Source organism: Perognathus longimembris, chromosome 6 (genome assembly GCF_023159225.1).
Source record: "Perognathus longimembris pacificus isolate PPM17 chromosome 6, ASM2315922v1, whole genome shotgun sequence".
In the NCBI taxonomy this organism is placed as follows: domain Eukaryota; kingdom Metazoa; phylum Chordata; class Mammalia; order Rodentia; family Heteromyidae; genus Perognathus; species Perognathus longimembris.
Window position 1 is genome coordinate 67224145 of NC_063166.1, and position 20247 is coordinate 67244391.

The 20247-nt window shown below is 43.7% G+C and overlaps 1 protein-coding gene across 2 annotated transcripts in view; it reads left to right on the forward strand.

Moving 5' to 3' along the window:
- Positions 1-20247, forward strand: part of Kif3b (kinesin family member 3B) — a 60138-nt gene that overhangs the window by 34284 nt on the left and 5607 nt on the right. The window contains exons 6-10 of one of the 2 annotated variants that reach the window (XR_007211312.1): positions 2631-2744; positions 3343-3448; positions 6840-7018; positions 8744-9486; positions 14041-14043. Coding sequence is in view for 1 of the 2 variants with exons in the window: in XM_048348999.1 (XP_048204956.1) it covers positions 2631-2744; positions 3343-3448; positions 6840-7018; positions 8744-8840 (496 nt within the window). In the remaining variant the exon portion in view is untranslated. Of the gene's footprint in view, positions 1-2630; positions 2745-3342; positions 3449-6839; positions 7019-8743; positions 12176-14040; positions 14044-20247 lie in introns of those variants that run through there. The other variant, XM_048348999.1, reaches the window with a different exon arrangement.

Sequence of the window (20247 nt, forward strand, 5' to 3'; positions counted from 1 at the left end):
TTAAGAGGACATTCCATATCAGTCCTTTCACATTATAAGCTGGAATTTTTCCTTAAAGAAGAACTTTTCAGAGAGGTTCTTCGTTGTTGTTGTTGTTGGGGGGTAGCCACAGCACCTGGCTTAGATAGGTTCTTTTACTGATTAGGTCTGTCTGCCTGTCTTTCTTTTTCTTTTTTCTTTTTTTTTTTGCCAGTCTTGGGCCTTGGACTCAGGGCCTGAGCACTGTCCCTGGCTTCTTTTTTTTTTTGCTCAAGGCTAGCACTCTGCCACTTGAGCCGTTTTCTATATATGTGGTGCTTGGGAATCGAACCCAGGGCTTCATGTATAGGAGGCAAGCACTCTTGCTGCTAGGCCATATTCCCAGCCCCATCTTGTCTTTCTTAATATTTATTTTATTTTTTATCTTTATTTTTTGCCAGTCCTGGGCCTTGGACTCAGGGCCTGAGCACTGTCCCTGGCTTTTTTTGCTCCAGGCTAGCACTCTGCCACTTGAGCCACAGCACCACTTCTGGCTGTTTTTTTCTTTATATGTGGTGCTGGAGAATCGAACCCAGGGTTTCATGTATACAAGGCAAGCACTCTTGCCACTAGGCCATATTCCCAGCCTTCTTTCTTAATTAAAAAAAAAATAGATTACAGCATGTGTTCTATTTTCAAGTCATGGTGAAATAGTACATCATGCAGTCATGTAAGGAAAATGAAAAGGAAAGAGCAAAATCCACAGCCAAACAGAATAGAAAATATGAGCCTTGGATAACTGGCAGTTTCAAACAGCTATCATCTTTTGTTAAAAAATTATTATTATTATAAAGGTGATATACAGAAGGGTCATGGTTACATAAGCAAGTTTTAATTTTGAAAAGCAGTTCTTCAAATTAGTAGTTGTTATGAAACTACAATTTGTCTTTATAAAACTGGAGAATGAAAATAAAGGTTGCCATCACCAATTAAAGAATAAATAAAGCCAGTGGCCAGTGGCTCACACCTGTAATTCTAGCTACTCAGGAGGCTGAGATCTAAGGATCACAGTTTAGAGGCAGCCTGGGCAGAAAAGTCCATGAGACTCTAATTTCCAATTAGCCACTCAAAACCCAGAAGTGGGGCGGTAGTTCAAAGTAGCAGAGCACTAGCATTGAGCAAAAGAACTCAAGGATAGTGCCCAGGCCCTAACTTCAAGCCTCATCACTGACCAATAAATAAGTAAGTAAGTAAGTAGTGGTAGCTGTAACTCATTGGTAGAGCCCTTGCCTAATACGCAAAGGTCCAGGGTGCAATCCTTGACACTGCCAAAAATAGGTAAATAAGCAAATGTCTCTTTGCATTCTTTGTAAGCTTGTATATCTAAAAAAAAAGATCAGCAAAATATTAATGGTAGTTATCTCTGGATAATGAAATTATGAGTAATTATGGTTTTCATATTTTCTAATGTGTAAGTAGAACTTGTAGCCAGAAAAAAACTAAATAATAAGAAATAACCCCTGAAATGTCTAAATAAATTTCATCTTCCTAAACTGTGTTCCCTAAGGAAGCTGGTTAGTTATTCAGGTTTGAACTCAGATCCTTTCTACTTCTAGGCAAGCACTCTACCATTTGAGCTATGCCTCTGGCTCTATAATGTCTTTTTTTGTATAAACAATGAATCAGTCTGGACTTCTACTATGTATCCTATACCTCTGTGGTATTTGTTCTGTTTCTCTCTCATAGTAACACTCAATGGGCTATGTCCATTCCGAAGTTTGGAGGCAGAGATAGGGATGGTCACTACTGTGGAGAGATGCAAACTAGGTGCCTCGTTTGATTTATTCATTCATTTGTTCATTTAGGGTCTTGATGTGGCGTCTAGGCTAGCCTCAAATTTGTAGACTTGCCTCAGCCTTGTAAAGTGCTTAGATTACAGGTGTATATCACCATGCCCAACTGTTTGATGCTTTTCCTGGGCACTGGTCACATAGAGACTCTTCTCAGGAATAGTCTTCATTCTCAGTGCATTAATAGATTGAAATTGTTGCTGCTTTCATCCTGGTTAGTGAGAGTGAACAGTTTTCCAGCGTGGGTAACAAGATGAGAGATTACAGGAAGTCCTTTTAATTTCTAATTTGTGTTCAGCATGCTGGAAAGCAGGGACCTGGCTTAGCAGCACCAGTGGCTCACTGACAGGTACCCTGGGTAGCCAGCATTCACCCCAGGATAGCTATGCACTCTATCTTCAGTCACATCACCATGCTGCTCATCCTGGGTAGCAATACTAGCTCTGTATTCCTGGGAGGAACCGTACACAGTACCTGTTACCGCAGAGTACTGCACCATTACCCTCTTTGTCTAAGGCAGGGGATCACATGCCCTTGACACCCATATCCCAGCTCTGTGAAGGATCTTAGGCCCATAATAACATGCTCAGTAAATGTTTGCTTAGTGACTTGACTCTTAACTGATTACTGTGGATTCATTATGCCAAATAGCCCCTGCTGTTTTGCTTATACTGTTGTTTTTAGAAATACGTTTTTGTTGTGTTGCCCAGGCTGGCCTCAAATAAACTACCTGCCTCAGCCTCCCAACTAGCTGGGTCTATAAGCGTGAATCACTGTCCTGACTGTGTATATATTCTTCATCTGTTTTGTGTGTTCTTATAGGCATCTTATTATAGAAAACTTCATCCCTCTGGAAGAAAAGAATAAAATTATGAATAGATCCTATTTTGATGAAGAGGAAGATCATTGGAAATTACATCCTATAACCAGACTGGAGTAAGTCACTGCTGACTTTAAGTAGACTTGCAAGAGGGGAAGAGGGAAAAAGAATGTTGTTGGCTGGATATGACTAAAGAGGGAAGAGAGTTTGATTCATTTCAACTTTTACTTTGCAGCTGCCAGGGTCCATGGGGTAAAAGTTTGGTACTGAATGGGATATTAGGAATTAGGAAGCTTTGTCACTTACAACAACAACCTTTGCCACATTCCTGGATTTGCATTTCCTCTATCAAGTGAAGTCTAGGCCAATTGAGGGGCAGGACAGAGGGTTAGGTTGTGTCAGTCTGCTCCTGGGTCCTGCTGGGGAGATGGAATGGGGAGTGTTGGTAACTATGTTTCCTGGCTGCCATGTAACTGGGGGATGCTTAGGACCCCTTCCAGCTTAAAAGAAGCAAGCTGCTCACATCGGAATCAGATAGCAGCTCAAGCAGAGAGGCCAAGCAGCTCTTTCCCCACTACCATCAGCCTCAGTCTTACAAGTTACTCAGTGGTTCTATCTTGCTCAGCGTCTCTCGGATTGCTTGTCCCACTGGCCTGGTCCGGTGCTGTGGGGGTATTCTCCACCAGGGCCTTAACCACTGCAGTCTGTTTGCAGGAATCAGCAGATGATGAAGCGGCCAGTCTCTGCTGTGGGGTACAAGAGACCCCTGAGCCAACATGCAAGAATGTCCATGATGATTCGCCCTGAGGCTCGATATAGGGTAAGCACATTGTTGGTGGGGTTTTCTTCTCTTTCTTTCCCCCTCCCCTCTCTCCCCTCCCCTCCCTTCCTCTCCCCTTCTCTTTCTTTATTTCTTTTCTTTTCTGTTGGTCGTGGGGCTTGAACTCTAGTCATGGGCATTGTCCCTGTACTCTTCAGCTCTACCACGTGAGCCACAGCGCCACTTCCTGTTTTCTGGTGGTTAATTGGAGATAAGAGTCTCATGGACTTTCCTATCTGGGATGGCTTTGAGGCGTGATCCTCAGATCTCAGCCTCCTGAGTAGCTAAGATTATAGGTGTGAGCCACTGGTACCCGGCTTTCTCCTCTTTAAACCCTCAGACACCATTCTTTAAACTTCTGTATCCTGACCTTTTCTAGAGATATGAGGACATTTATCATTATCGCAAATAGTATTTGAATATACTAACAAGAAAATAATAAATAATAGATGGAAAGTAGAGTTGGATTTACCAACAAGATAAAGGAAGGAGTACAAATATCCTGTCCATAGTGAACAGAAAACATTAATAAAAAACTTCAAGATAGTTCTATAGGAGCCTTGGAAAGAACACAGAGGTTTGATAAGAGAATATGAGCTTGTGGGTTTCTATCACATAGTTATTGAAAATGACATAATTAAGAGCTGGGTACCTGTGGCATGCCTATAATCCTAGCACTCAGGAGTCAGAGATCTCCAATTAACCACACACACACAAAAAACATAAGCACCCACCTTGTGCAAAAGAGCTAAAGGAAAGACTCTGTGTTAAAAGCCCCAGGACCAACACACACTTTAAAAAAAAATAAAAGAATGATGACATAATTAGGGACTATTCAACGACCCCAAACTATTTTCTAATAAAAGTGCTATAAGGGGGCTGGGGATATGGCCTAGTGGCAAGAGTGCCTGCCTTGGATACACGAGGCCCTAGGTTCGATTCCCCAGCACCACATATACAGAAAAACGGCCAGAAGCGGCGCTGTGGCTCAAGTGGCAGAGTGCTAGCCTTGAGCGGGAAGAAGCCAGGGACAGTGCTCAGGCCTTGAGTCCAAGGCCCAGGACTGGCCAAAAAAAAAAAAAAAGTGCTATAAGGACGAGTAGCCTACACCTATAATCCCAGATACTTGGGAATCAGACGTCAAGAGGATTGCAGTTTGAAGTCAGACCAGTTAAAAAGATAATAAAGATCCCATCTCAATTAAAGCTGGTCATGGTGTCCCCACCCCTATTATCCCAGCTATGTGGGAGGTAAATACCATTTCAGCATAAGTCAGCCCAGGCCAAAAACTTGAGATCCTACTTATAAAATAACTCAGGCTGAAGGTGTGGCTCAGGGATAGACCACCTGCCTAGGAAGCTCGAGGGAGAACCTATCTCAAAATAACTAGTACCAAAAAAGGACTGGAGCCATTGCTAACAAATGTGAGAACCTGAATTTAAACTGCAGTACTACCAAAAAAAAGGAAAGAAAGAAAGCACAAGGGCTGGGGTTGTTGCTCAGTGGTAGAGCATACGAAGGCCCTGGGCCTTATTCTGGGAACATATGAATTTATCTACCTAGTGCTACATATATGAAAATGTGAACTAGCTATCTTTGGTTGGTGGAAGTATATTCAATTTAAATATTTTATTCTTATTGCTTATTTATACCTTATAAATATCAATAGCCAGTATTATTTTTATAATGAAAGAGTTTTCACTTATTTTTTTTAATGCTTTTGGTGTTTTCCTGGAGTCAAAGCAAAACAGAAGATTAAGACAAAGTAAGTCTTCAGAGGCTGTTCTTCCTGGCACTGAGTTACTTAAAGAAAATAAAAGCAAAAGCAAACAGCTTGCTATGGTGTGGTTTTACACAGAAACATAGTTGAATGGAAGGTCCTCAAAAGCATTTTTTCTAAGTTTTAGGGATGGTGCATATCTTGCCAGTTAACCTGGTGGTTGAAAGTCAGAAACATGATTTTAAAGCCTACAAATCAAACACATGGTTCCCCAGAGGCCTACCATGACCCACAGCTAGAATTGAATTCCACGATTCTCAAATGTTCTTTATTGCTGAGCCTGTGTTATCAGGAGAAATTCTATGTACCATCTCAGTCTCTAAAATGGATAAATGCGGCCTCCCTGTCCTCACCTTCTTGCATTGCCCCTTCTCCCGGCCCCCTGAGGGGCCCTGCAGCCTGGGGGGAGTCATGGAAGAAGATGGCATGTGTATTTGGGATCCTCCTCATCTACCCTTCAAGGAGGATTTACCACAGGACATCAAGTGAAAGAGTCAGTCCATATTTCTTTCTTTTTTTTTTTAATGTTTTGTTTGCCATTCTCTTTCTAACCTCTGCTTTGTTATGGGAGGATTAGCTGTAACTTACAATGGGTGAAGAAAGTATCATACCCTTCCACCTATATAACAAATTAACTTCAAACTTTTACTGACTTACTCTTCACTTACATAATAGTCCAACAAAGCAGTCTTCAACAATGAACATCTCTCTCTTTTTTTTTTTTTTTGGCCAGTCCTGGGCCTTGGACTCAGGGCCTGAGCACTGTCCCTGGCTTCCTTTTGCTCAAGGCTAGCACTCTGCCACTTGAGCCACAGCGCCACTTCTGGCCGTTTTCTATATATGTGGTGCTGGGGAATTGAACCCAGGGCTTCATGTATGCAAGGCAAGCACTCTTGCCACTAGGCCATATCCCCAGCCCTGAACATCTCTTTTATTTATTTATTTATTTTTGGCCAGTCCTGGGGCTTAAACTCAGGGCCTGAGCACTGTCCCTGGCTTCTTTTTGCTCAAGGCTAGCACTCTGCCACTTGAGCCACAGCGCCACTTCTGGCCTTTTCTATATATGTGGTGCTGAGGAATTGAACCCAGGGCTTCATGTATGCGAGTCAAGCACTCTTGCCACTAGGCCATATTCCCAGCCCCCCATAATTCTAAAGTAGAGCCAAATCTGGTTTTCAAGGGGAGTGACAGGCACATCCATGCCAGGCTCCACACGCCATAGTCCCGATTGCCTCCTCTCTCTGCAACTGAGAAGTCTCTGCAGGAAACTGGGCAGTGACAGTTTTCTTCTTTATAACCTTTTGAGTTTATCTTTAAATTGTCTGCACTATATAGGTTTTTACTTAAATTTTCTCTAATGGTTATTCTCAGGGTATAAGACATGCTCATTGTTAAAATGAAAAGAAATATAGAAAAGCATAGAGAGTATAAAAATCATTTTCACTCCCACTAGGAAAAAAATTATGAAATGAAATCATTTGTTCTAGGCAGGCTCTTGGCAGGCTCTAAGTGGCAAGCAGTGTGCAGTTCTGTTCTCAGAGGGATTCTAGATTGCTTGGACTCTGTGTCTGATGGAGGCCAACTTGGCTGGTGATGGCTGTATTTCCACAGGCAGAAAACATTGTACTCTTAGAGCTGGACATGCCTAGCCGGACTACCAGAGACTATGAAGGCCCAGCCATCGCTCCCAAGGTCCAGGCTGCACTGGATGCAGCTCTGCAAGATGAAGACGAGATACAAGTGGATGCATCATCCTTTGAAAACACTGCAAATAAGAAGTCCAAGGCTAGGTGAGTGGCTTTTGGTGACCTGTGTTACTTGGGAGCTGAGGCAAGATGGCCAGAGTTCTAGGCCAGCCTGACCCTCCCTCAAAAAGAAAAATCTGAAATGCAGCTCAATGTAGAGTGCTTGCTTAGTATGTGTATGTGTGGTCCTGGGTTTGATCCCTCACAACTCTCTCTCTCTCTCTCTCTCTCTCTCTCTCTCTCTCTCTCTCTCTCTCTCTCTCTCTCTCACACACACACACACACACACACACACACACACCATTGAACAGGGACAAAGAGGATGGTAAGAGTGCTTGTGGTAGAATGCTTTTTAGAACGTACTAGAATTTGTTGCCTTATTTCTCTTCTGTTTATTTGCAAGTATTTATGGTTGACCATTCAGGCCTACTGAATTCCAGAAGAACTGATAATGCAGCCGGTTCCTGTCAGATGCCACGTATTTCTGATGGCTTTACTGGGACTCTCTTAATGAGTTCTTGTAAAAATAAGATAGTGTCATCAGTCCCATTTTACAAGAAAACTGAGACTTGGAGAGTTAGAGGAAGTAGCCAGGTCCAAGGAATCTCAGCAAGGGAGTCATAGAGCCAGCACAGAAGCCTTGGTCTCTTTTAAATCTTAACTCACAGCCCAGGCTGTGAGCCTTCGTGCTAACTTTACCTAATCCACTTGGCATAGAATTAGAATTCTGCCATATTCAAATCTGGGTTAGGGCTGGGAATATGGCCTAGTGTAAAGTGCTCGCCTCGTGTACATGAAGCCCTGGGTTCGATTCCTCAGTACCACATATATAGAAAAAGCCAGGAGTGGCACTGTGGCCCAAGTGGCAGAGTGCTAGCCTTGAGCAAAAGAAGCCAGGGACAGTGTTCAGGCCCTGAGTCCAAGCCCCAGGACTGGCCAAAAAAACCAAAAAACAATTAAATAAATCTAGGTTAGAAGTTTAAGGAAACTGGGCATGGTGTGACGTTCCTATGATCCTAGCACTTGGAAGGATGAGGCAGGATGATTTAGCGTTTGAGGATAGCCTGGTCTATGCAGTGAGACTATGTTTTACAAACAAACCCTCCTGTTTAACTTTTTTTTTATTTTTATGAAAGCAAATGGGTAGACAAAACAATGAAAGAAATTGTACCTAGAAACAAGCTGCTGGTCCTGGGGCTTGAACTCAGGGCTCAGGTGCTATCTCTGAGGTTTTTTGTCTCAAGGCTACAGCTCTATCACTTGAGCCACAGTTAACGTGTGGCTGTTTTGGTGCTTAATTAGAGATAACACTTGACTGCCTGGGCTTGGTTTGAACCTTGATCCTCAGATCCAGCCTTCTGAGTAAGCTAGTAGCTATGATTAAAAGTATGAGCCACAAGCACTTGTCACAAACAAGTTTTAGAGATAAAGTGTTGCTATGTTGCCAAGGATTGTCTTAAACTTCTGTAGTCAAGCTATCTTTCTGCCTCAGCCTCCCAAGTAGCTGGGACTTACAGGCCCATGCCACCATATTGGCTTAATAGTTTTTACTGATTGGGGGAGGATAGTCTGGCTTTTAACAGTGAACATCAGTCTCTCACCTCAGGTCTCATACCTCTGTTGGCTGGCCTGTTGGTCACACCCAAGTTTGAGGCTGGGCCAGCTGAGTGGGTTTATTGTTTCAGGGTATTCTGGCTTTCAGGTCATTGAAGAAAGGTTGTTTATGGCACTTAGAGATGTGTAACATCCACATGTGCTTGACTTTTGCAGGCCCAAGAGTGGCAGGAAGTCGGGGTCCTCATCCTCATCCTCAGGAACCCCTGCATCTCAGCTTTATCCACAGTCTCGGGGGCTGGTTCCCAAGTAACGCCGGTGCCCCCTCTCCCAGGGTGTGAACAGCATTGCTTTCTGAGAGAAGAGACAAGCACAAAGCTGCAGAGAGGACTTGAGCCCACACTCAGAACCATTCCCCTGAGGAGAAGTGATGGCCTCTTTGCAGATTAGCCAATTTAAACTGGTGGAACGTGCTGGCCCAAATCTGGCACTCAGCTCCTCTGGGAAACGCCCTTTAAATTGTATCCCAGAAATGCATGGGCAAGGTAAAGTGCAAAGTCTAAGTGGACTGCAAGAGATTGACCATGACCTTGCTTCCTTTCTCCCTTGCCTTCCTCCTTTCTTCTTCCCTATTTCCTCTCCCCTCTCCTTTTCTAGCCTGTTCTTCATATTGGGCTCCTGTCTTATTAAAACATAGGGTAGAGTCAGTGGTCCCTCAGGACTGTGTGTGTGGAGCCTCAGTTTAAAATGACAATGAGGTTGAGCGTGAAAGCCCTAGAACTTGAATAGGTCCCTGTTCCTATACAGGGGAAATGAGAAATATCACATGAATCAAGTCCTAAGGGGACAGGATCAGTGATAGCTTCCATGGGCCTTGGGAAGAACTGGATCTGCATTTGGGATCTGCTTAGTGAGGAGATATCTTCCAGTCCCTGCTTCCAAAAGATTCAGTGTCAGGAGTTCATTCCCTCTGCCTCCTTGGAGACTCAAGGGACCAGTTTTTTTTAAAACCTCAACACCATGACCATTGTCAGATACCTATCTGTGAGCTGGTGCCATGTGCATTCGCCATGTCACTTTACTCTTCCATTGTCTCCATCTTTCCCTTTGCCTCTGTCCTCTTGAGTGTCCTCCAGTCGGTCTGCCCTCTGTCTCCGCAATGTGCTCTGCAGTGGGTCTGCTTTGTGGAGAAAGAAGGCTGGCTCTGACTTCTCTGAACGGGACTAGAGTTGGGAGAAAGCCACATATAGGAACATTTTTTAAGTCCTTGTTTCGTTCCATATTGGCAGAGCAGAAGGATAAGTAGGCAGATGCAGAGGTCGAGACAAGAGACTCAGCAGGGGGAAGGCATATAGATGGAAGCAAAAGAATGCCACCTGCCTTCGGCATAAAACTCTAGAACTGTGACTCTGCCAGACGGAGCCGAAGGGGCTGGAGAGGAGAGGCAGGGTGACTAAATAGGCTCAGAGGAGAGAGGTCACAATTCCTGTTTACATAGACTAGTTGGTTTGGTTTGTAAGTTTTAGTTCTTTGTATTACTAAGATTCGAAGCTTTGTTTTATGTTGGTCATTAAGTGAAAAATTATTCACTCCTTCGCCCCCCCCCCCAGAGAAGCTCACAAAAAAGGTGTGGGTGTGTGAGCACAAGGGAGCCTGTTCTCTCTGTCCACCATGTGTGTAAGAGAGACAGAAATCAAGAACTCGCCCAGTTGTAGAAATGCACTAATGTGCAGTTGTTGCCCATTGAATAATTAATCCAGGTTGGAAGTGTTCCCACATGAGTATCTGAGTCTATGAGCCAAGCCTCAGGGGACAGTGTGAGTCCCCAAGTCTGCCACGATGGTGCACCTTGCTGGCACGGTGCCTCAGGAAGGTGGCAGCTCAGGTGGGCCTTGAGTTACATTTTAACTCAGCTGCTCAGTCCCAAGGGCACATTTCTGGATCAGAACCTGTGGGAATGAGGAGGGAGCCAAGTGCAATGTCGTAGCATTCTGCAGAATAGAGATCTACTGCTGTCTGCTCTTCTTCAGTAACCATTTCTTCAGACCCCAGGGCCCCTAGTCAGCAGTTCCCAGGACATAATGCAACCATCCCTCATCTTTCCTTCCTCGGGACCAAACCCGATTTCTTCCTGACATATTAAGAAATTTCCTGCTTAAATAGAAACCAAATGGTGAGGTGTGTGGCCTCAGACAATTATCTGCTGGTGACACGTTCCTCACACCACATTTCTTTACAGCTAGTCTGAAAATGTAGCAAATCTGAGAACTGAAAACTGCAGATAACACTATACCTTAATACTGATGTCTCAAGGTGGCTCTGGTGATTCAGGGAGGATAAGGGACACATAGAATCTTTCCAAGAAGGCACAAGAAGCAGCCAGGCTAACTGGCACAACCCCGTCCGGCCTTGCCTTGTCCCTCTCTGTGTTCAGATAGAGGTCCGTGAGGACTCAGTAGAAGGACATGCCCCACATGGAGATGAACATGTTTCTTCCCAAGCAGTCTCTGGTGCTTTTCTTCTCTCAAAATGGATCCGACAAATACTTGAGTAGAGCAGATGGTATAATGTCTTGCCGCCACCAGAATGCTGCTGCTTTGGGTTCTGAATTGAGCCAAATGTGTAGCAGACATCCGAGCCCACTGAGGTACCAGGTTTTCATGTTTGTAGTCCCACTAGGATGTCCTGGACAGCGGAGGGCCTCATGCCAGCAGCAGCTAGTGAAGTCTGAAAGAAGTCTTCAACAGGACGGAAGAAGATCATCCGGGAGAAGGAGTTTTGAGACTGTATATGCAACTCTCTTATCAGAATGTATCTAGCTTTATACTTTCAAGTCACACATCTCCCAGACCCCCAAATTCAGAACCCAAGGACGCAGAATCAAGGATCATAGGCATGAAGCACTTTCTAAAGACTGGCCTAGTTTTGAAATGTTCCCCCGTCTCATGCCTGCATGCTGCTTGAATGTTCCACCCACACCTCCACCACCAAGGGCGCCAGAGTGTTCTACAGCTCGGGCCTGGGCTGCTCTCTGCTTTTCCTGTCTGACTTTTGTAAGTCCTCCCTTACTGAATGTAGACTTGTTGCCAAGTTCCTGAGAAGTGTCGATTCCCTGTTAACATGGGACATCACTGTGCCTCCCATTGCCCACTGGAGGTCCAGGTGTATTGTCAACCACACTATGGACCACCTTAACATCACTGGTGGATGAGACTGGGGTGATTAATACACTCTAAAAGCCATACTTAAAGTGTTCTAGATAAGAATAGGATGTCTGGCAGTTGTCTTATCATGCAAGACTCTGTCTTGTATTGTTCTGAAACCTGGCACCTCTCTCCCTGCCCTTGTTTTTTGAAAGAAATGCTTCTGAGGTAATTTAGGAAAAGAGCGATTCTGAGCAGGAGGTGGTGGGCTTTATGGCTCCTTGGAGTTACTATTGATCTTGACCTTCTCTTTGGCAACCTTTAGACAAAGAATATGCCAATACTTGGAGCTCTGAGTTTTACAATTGATATTTATTTGTGTCATCTCTTTGTCTAGGAATGTAAAAGTGATTCTAAACTAAGATGTGTAATAAAAAATCAGTCAGATTTATTGTACCTACAAAAAGGTGTCCTCAAATGACTAATGCTTTTGAAAATGATGTGTCTATAGTGACACACTGCTGTGTTCTTTAAACATTTTCAAATTTTCTAGTTTAAGGGGAGAGGGAGTGGAGAATCAAAATAAAGTTGCAAGCCAGGTGCCAGTGGCTTACACCTGTAATCCTAGCTAATCAGGAGGGTGAGATCTAAGGATCACAATTCCAAGCCAGGTTGGGTAAGAAAGTCCATGAGACTCTTCCTTTCTTTTCTTTTTTGTTTTTCCCATTCCTGGGGCTTGAACTCAGGGCCTAGGCTCTCTCCCTGAGCTTCTCCGTGCTCAAGGCTACCACTGTACCACTTGAGCCACAGTACTCCTTCCGGCTTTTTCTGTTTATGTGGTACTGAGGAATTGAAGCCAAGGTTTCATGCATGCTGGCAAGTACTCTATCACTAAACCACATTCCCAGCCCTCTTTTATTTTTTATTTTTTTTGCCAGTCCTGGTGCTTGGACTCAGGGCCTGAGCACTATCCCTGGCTTCTTTTTGCTCAAGGCTAGCACTCTACCACTTGAGCCTCAGCACTGCTTCTGGCCTTTTCTGTTTATGTGGTGCTGAGGAATCAAACCCAGGGCTTTATGCATGCTAGGCAAGCACTCTACCACTAAACCACATTCCTAGCCCTGATTTGCAATGTTGATGTTTAAAAAGTAGTATAACAAGGGAGAGAGACTTGGTGGTAGAGTGTTTGCCTAGCATGTACAAGGCTATGGCAGAATGGAAGGAAAAGAGAGAGGGATAGGGGAGGGGAGGGATAGAGAGAGAGATAATTGCTTGCCATATTTTCTTTGGAGGTGCCTAAGATAATCATGCCTGGACAATAAGCATGAAAATTTCTTTTCACTTTCATGTTTTGTTTTTGAAATACCCTCAAATTTATTATCTATTATATTTTAACATATATCAATGATTTTCTTTTTTTCAAACACAAAAGTATTTTGTGTTGTTTACCACCAGGAAAGAAATATCAGAAATGGGCCACTTTGTCATGTGGTTTTTTTCATACTCCTAGACCTGCTGGGCTATGCCCAGTCCAGTACCCTTACTAAAAAGTAGCATTGAGCAGGAGCCCAGATTGTATACTCTGGGCTGGATTTATATTCTTGCATCACCCTTCTACTAGCTCTGTGAATATGAGGAATGTCATTTATCTCTCTGAACAATGGGGACCTTATCTGTCAAGTTATGATGATAATCTCCAACTTGCAGGGATTAACATGCATTGAAAGCAACAAGCATTACATGCCCTAAAGTCCATTCAGAAATTTGGTCACTGGGGGTTGGGAACATGGCCTAGTGGCAAGAGTGCTTGACTCGTATACATGAGGCCCTGGGTTCAACTCCCCAGCACCACATATATAGAAAATGGCCAGAAGTGGTGCTGTGGCTCAAGTGGTAGAGTGCTAGTCTTGAGCAAAAAGAAGCCAGGGACAGTGCTCAGGCTCTGAGTCCAAGGCCCAGGACTGGCAAAAAAAAAAAAAAATTGTTACTGTCATGATAAGGCCCTGGATGGAGAAGATACCATAATCAGTTCCTATCACAAGAAACTAGAACTCAGTACTGGGTATGCCACTTTCAAAAACTGTAAAGAAAAGCAGCTAGCCATTTGACACATAAATAGTACCACCTATGTTCCAGGCCATTCTTGGCACTGCATGGATAGATTCAATGTTAACACAGTTCCTATCCACATGGAACTGGCACTTCAAATGGAGTGTTAACCAAATGCACACAAATATGTAATTATGAATTTGATAAGTATGAAATAAAATCACAAGACATTAGGAGAGAAGGGTGGGGGACTGATAAAGATGGGGTGAGTATATGAAGGGTTTTCTGTGACCAATTGGCATTCATGGTAAGATCTAGAAGGCAGTAATCATCTGGGCAAGAGAGGAAGGAAAGGAATTTGTAAAGAGATAGGGAACAACAGCATGTGTGAGTACCTTGCAGAACAGCAAAGTAAAATTGTGCATTTGGTAGGTATAGAACCCAGAGCTTTACACTTATGCCAGGCAAGTACTCTTCCATGGAACTGTACCTCTAGTCCTGAAAGATACTGCAGGAGAAGTCACAGTATAGGCCTTCAAAAAAATTGCCAAGAAACTCAACACAAAGGACAATGAATGGCCTGTGGGACCTAGAGAAAGGTTTCTTAATTGGGTTTCTTCATAGGATGTGTTCAAACTGCATACTTTCCCCTTACCCTCTCCTCTTCATTCTAAACAGATTTAAAAAAAATAGGTTGGCTTGGCTTATATCATTATTGGGCGGGGGGGGGGGGGGTGGCTGGGAATATGGCCTAGTGGCAAGAGTGCTTGCCTCATATACATGAGGCCCTGGGTTCGATTCCTCAGCACCACATATACAGAAAATGGCCAGAAGTGGCGCTGTGGCTCAAGTGGCAGAGTGCTAGCCTTGAGCAAAAAAAAAGAAGTCAGGGACAGTGCTCAGGCCCTGAGTTCACAGCCGAGGACTGGCAAAAAAAAAAAAAAAGAAACATCATTATTGGGGGAAAACAGCCGAATCCATTAATTAGAATGCAAGAGGTCAAAAGATGATTTCAGTTAATTGAGAAATACCAGAATTCTGGCTTTGACCCTGGGCTGATTCACGGGACCAATGCAGAACAGGGTACCTGGGTGGCTTGGACATTCCTGCCAACTCAGTTTTGTTCTCATCTGAATTATTTCTGGAAAAAAAAATTGAAAAAAAGCGATTACATCTTTCAAACTATGTTTTGAACTTTGGGCTTATAATTTAGTCTTGGGGCCTGCGATTTTGACAGGCCCTCTTAGACTATATTTGCCATCTAACTGAAGTTTACTTCAAGAATCTGGTCCCTAAGGACCATGTGATGGTCACAGCTGCCACCTGGGTATTGGTGGCATGTATTAAGCACGTAACTGTAGCTCTTGCAGATGCTCCTATTTCGTCCTCACTTTCTATCACTAGTTTCGTGGTTAACTTGTCCTTGGGTGCTTCAGTTATGAGAGCCAACCAGGGACTTTCAGACAGCTCTGGGGACTGTGGCCCACAGTCTGTGGACCTGCTGTGTGTCCTTGTGTTGGACATAGAGGATGGGGTGCTGGTGTCAAGATGGAAAGCAGAGCTGGGAAGGCACTCTACTCCATGGCACATTTGGAAGAAAGAGGGAAAGCCCTTGAAGGCTATTGTGTGATGGATGTGTACACTCCATTTTCTTTCTTTTTTTTTTTTTTTTTTTGGACTCAGGGCTTGAGCACTGTCCCTGGCTTCTTCCTGCTCAAGGCTAGCACTCTGCCACGAGCCACAGCGCCACTTCTGGCCGTTTTCTGTATATGTGGTGCTGGGGAATCGAACCCAGGGCCTCATGTATACGAGGCAAGCTCTCTTACGACTAGGCCATATCCCCAGCCCCGACTCCAGCATTTTCTAAGCTACTATTTCTCTTTGAGATAACAAAGCAATTGCCCTAAGTGCCTACTTTAAGTGTGTCTACTGTTCGCACAGGTTATCTGCACTTAGCTAACGAATTCTATGCTGCCAGTTTTCTGTGGCACAGAAGAACATTCCAGAAGTGTTTCAGCTTGACTCCAAGGTTCTGGTACCCTAGGATTGGATTCCTAAAATTGGATTAGCATTCCCAGGGGAGAGGGAAAGTGCATTTGGCAGTACTAGGAGTGGAACTGGGAAGGTGGCCCCTTGATCAGAATGGGAATTGAGAAATTAAACTTGTTGTTGGTTTGGATGTTTAGGTTCCTCATCCAGGCAAACAAACATAAATATCCCTATGCTGTTTATGACTCTTGGGTCATGGTCTATGCATTCTGCCCTTCTCAGACTCCTAGTCTGGCAAGGACTGACTGCCATTCACAAATAAGAAAACTCAAAGTGAGCAGTGCTGTTGATGTGTATAAAGGAGGTTTCCAGCTCGGGCAACATTCCTTAACCTCCCTGGGGCCGCAGATTCTTTTACTGTCAAAACTGGATCAGAGCAAGTGTGCCATAGCCATAGCCACTTTGAGTCAGACACAGAAAGGCTGGGAACCGTGCCTGGTATGTGGGAAGTACTCCCTAAATGCTAATTGCTGCACCCGTGTTCTCTTTATTAGTCAGTTAAGGATCTCAGCACGCAGGTGCTGCCTCCCAGCTTCAAGGCCAAGGGTGGATTATTTCTGAATCCAGGCAGTTGCAAGGGTAAAAGAAAGACCACTGACCTATTTTTAATTTTGGCTATGCCTTTTATAGTATCTGTTCTTTTGGCACAGTCACATGTTCTCTTTAAGCCCCAGGCTGCCATCTGAAAAGCGGGAATAGAAAGCATTCTTCATGGGGTTTTGTGGAGAATTTAGTCACATATTTGTTTGTTTATTATATTTTTATTTAGGTTATAGTTTCACTATGTTGCTTAAGCTGGTTGTAAACTCCTGGGCTCAAGTAATACTTCCAGGTCTGGGCCTCTGTGCTCCCTTCTCTCCTGCCTCCCTCCTCCTCCCTCCTGCCTCCTGTTCCTCCTCCTTTTTACATTAGGGGAGGATTTCATTGTTACATTTCCACATAGCTTTATAATCCATTCCAATCAATCTCACCCCCTTTACCACTCTTTGTTTTGTTTCTGTTGCCAGTCCTGGGGCGTGGACTCAGGGCCTGAGCACTGTCCCTGGCTTCTTTTTGCTCAAGGCTAGCACTCTGCCACTTGAGCCACAGCGCCACTTCTGGCCGTTTTCTGTATATGTGGTGCTGGGGAATTGAACCCAGGGCCTCATGTATAAGAGGCAAGCACTCTTGCCACTAGGCCATATTCCCAGCCCATTGGCTTTTTCTATATATGTGGTGCTGAGGAATCAAACCCAGGGCTTCATGTATACGAGGTGAGCACTTTACCACTAGGCCATATTCCCAGCCCACACTACTCTGTTTCTCCTTACCCCTTTCCTAAACAATTCCAGCAGGTTTCATTGTTCTGATTTCATACTTTCAATATACTTTACCCTATTCATCTTTTTTTTTTTTTTTTTTTTTGGTGGCAGTCCTGGGGCTTGAACCAAAGGCCTGGGCTCTGTCCCTCAGTTCAAGCCCCAGGACTGGCATACACACCAAAAAAAGCCGAGTTAGAGCACAACTACCTGAGTTCAAGCCCCAGTAGAGCAACAACAACAATGAAAGTCAGTCACTGAGTGAATGTGAATGCCTGCAGTTAGTACTTGGGAGGCCAGAGCAGGAGGATGGAAAGTTTGAGACCAGCCTGGGCTATAAGGTGAGACCCTTTCTCAGAACAACAAAACAATGCAGAAACATTTAACTATAGTAAATATAAATCACTGGAAATTCCATTAATCAGAGCACATAATGTTTTAGATACTTCTTTGTGTGTGTCCTTTTAGTTTGACCTTCATAGCATACACAGGGAACTAGGGGAGATAGCTCAGTGGATGAATTTATGCTTAGTATGCATAAAACTCTGGGTTCAGTTCCTAGTATCAAAAAATAACAATACACATATGTTCATAGGTAACACTTATTTTCACTGAATAATATGTTGTGAGCCTTATATCCAGTTAGTATATATACATTTAGAAGATGTTTAATGGCTTCTAATGTTCAGCTGTGCCAAAATTTAACATTCTCTAGCTCATGACTCAGCCTTCTGAGTAGCGGGGATTACAGGAGCACACTACCTCATCTGGCTTGATATTTATTTTTGAATGTTTATTTTACACCTAAAATACCTACAGTTGTTAAGTTGGGATGTAACTTTTCCTCTAGCTCCCCTTAGCCTGGAGGCATTCCCTTCTCCACCCTGGCGGCACTGCATCATGGATGACTGTCACCCGTCTTGCTTTCTTCTGCAGACCAGCTTTACCAAACATCCTGTACCTGCTTTGTGTCAGGTCCTATGATGCTGGGGTCAGGGGACCAGGATTGGGGAACAGCCAGTATCTGAACTCAAGTCAGAGCTCCGTGGACTCCTGCATGTCACAAGAGGTAGTGGAAACTTGGCTTGAGCTGGGGGGGTGTCACTCAGTAGTAGAGCACAGGCCTACCATCATGTGTGAGGCCCTGGGTTCCATTTCCCAGTTACACACGCAACACACACACACACACACACACATTGAAACCACCTCCACTCTCCTCAATTATATGCATGTTCCTTCTATACAGAATTAATTCTTCATTCCCCTCCTTTATTTATTTACTTTTTTGCCAGTTGTTGGGCTTGAACTCAGGGCCTGGGCACTGTCCCTGAGTTTCTTTTGCTCAAGGCTAGCACTCTACCATTTGAGCCACAGTGCTACTTCTGGCTTTTTCTGTTTATTTGGTACTGAAGAATCCAACCCAGGGCTTCATGCATGCTAGGCAAGCACTCTACCACTAAGCCACATTCCCAGCCTATATTATTATAAAGGTAATGTACGGGGGTGGCGGAGGTGGGAGAAAAATGAGGGAGGGGATAACAAGTTTGACAAGAAATGTACTCTACCTTACACATGTAACAACTGTAACCCCTCTGTATATCACCTTGACAATTAAATTTTTAAAAAGGTGATGTATAGAGGGATCACAATTTACACCAATCAGGTAATGAGTACATTTCCTTTTACAGTGCCTTCCCTTCCCTCACTCCCAGTCCCTCCCTCCTGTCTCCAATCATGAGCTGTATAGCTCACTTTCATCAGTGTCCAGTAAGCTTCACTGCTGCACTTTTTCACCCATTTTTCTGTGGCCTCCCCACCCTCCCAAAGATACACTTACGAATACACCATACATAAAGAAGACTGAATTGTCAACAAAATTAAAAGAGAAATCTCAAGTTTTGATATTTTGGGAGTTCATTATATATATATATATATATATATATATACACACACACATATATATAATCTCAAATATATAGTTATATATAATATATACATATATGTATATATGCACATAGGAATTGCACCTTTGTATTTCTTTCCTAAGAGAACCCTTTTTTAGTCTCACTGTGTCTTCTGAGGTTTGATATCTGGTTTATTTGGAGGACTGTGGCTCTGGGCATACTCTTCTGAGATTGTAGTTGCAGTCAATACTGACAGCCAAGGGTAAAGACATCTCATACTTGTCTGGTCATGTGTGTACCTTGCCGTAAGGCTGCTTGAGTGACTTTGTGACATGTGGCTGATTTTCTCTGTATATGAATTGAGAGGAGGTGGAGTTGCAATGCCTTTCAATGTAGCCCCACATGGTCATTTCCATGCAATCCTATTGGTTACACAGTTCAGCCCCATTCAGTGTGGTCGGGGCCTGGGAAGGCTGTACTGTGGGAAGAGGAGACCTCTTGGGGGCCCTTTTAGAGGTAGGCTACTACTCTGGGCCTTAGTAAGAACTTTAGATTTCAATGGGGGACTCTAGCACCTGTGAAACCAGTGATCTTGGGACCATTCCTAGGCTATTCTGGCACTCCCAATTTGCCCACTCCCTCAAATAGTGCTGTGGGATTGGAGGGGTCAGGCTTGTGAAAAGCCCTCTACTAAGCCCTCAGCTACACATCTGCACATGAAAGCTCATTTAGGGGAAGCTGAAAAGGCCTTTAGGAGTGGGGTGTTAAGTTAGAAGTTTTTATTACAGAAACTGAAAGTGAAAGACCAGTTCACTGGGCTCCTCACCTTGGCACTGCTCTTGACATTTTGGTGTTAAAATAAACTTTAATGGGTTTTTGTTTTTATACTTTCTTTGAAGGGGAAGTAGTAGAGGAAATGGCCTAAATTTGAGGCTACAAGGATTTATAGGACATTTGAGTATCTCTTTCAAGCATTAAGATATTAAAAATTGGATGGGTCCTTAGTGAGGTCATGAAAGCTCCATCTGGAATCCCTAATCATTCTCCACAATCTTGGTTTAAAGAAAAAAAGAAAACAACAACAAAAAAAACCCCACAAAAAACTAGTGCAAGTCATCCTCTGAGACCATTGAAGGGGTTTTAGAAATGCTTTTAAGCAATGTGAAGGGAGAAATTTACTAGTAAAATGTCCTCTCACTGTTGACCTATATTGCATTGAAAACCTTTTTTTTTTCCCATTGCCAATTTGGCACATACTCATTTTAGATTCGGGAAAT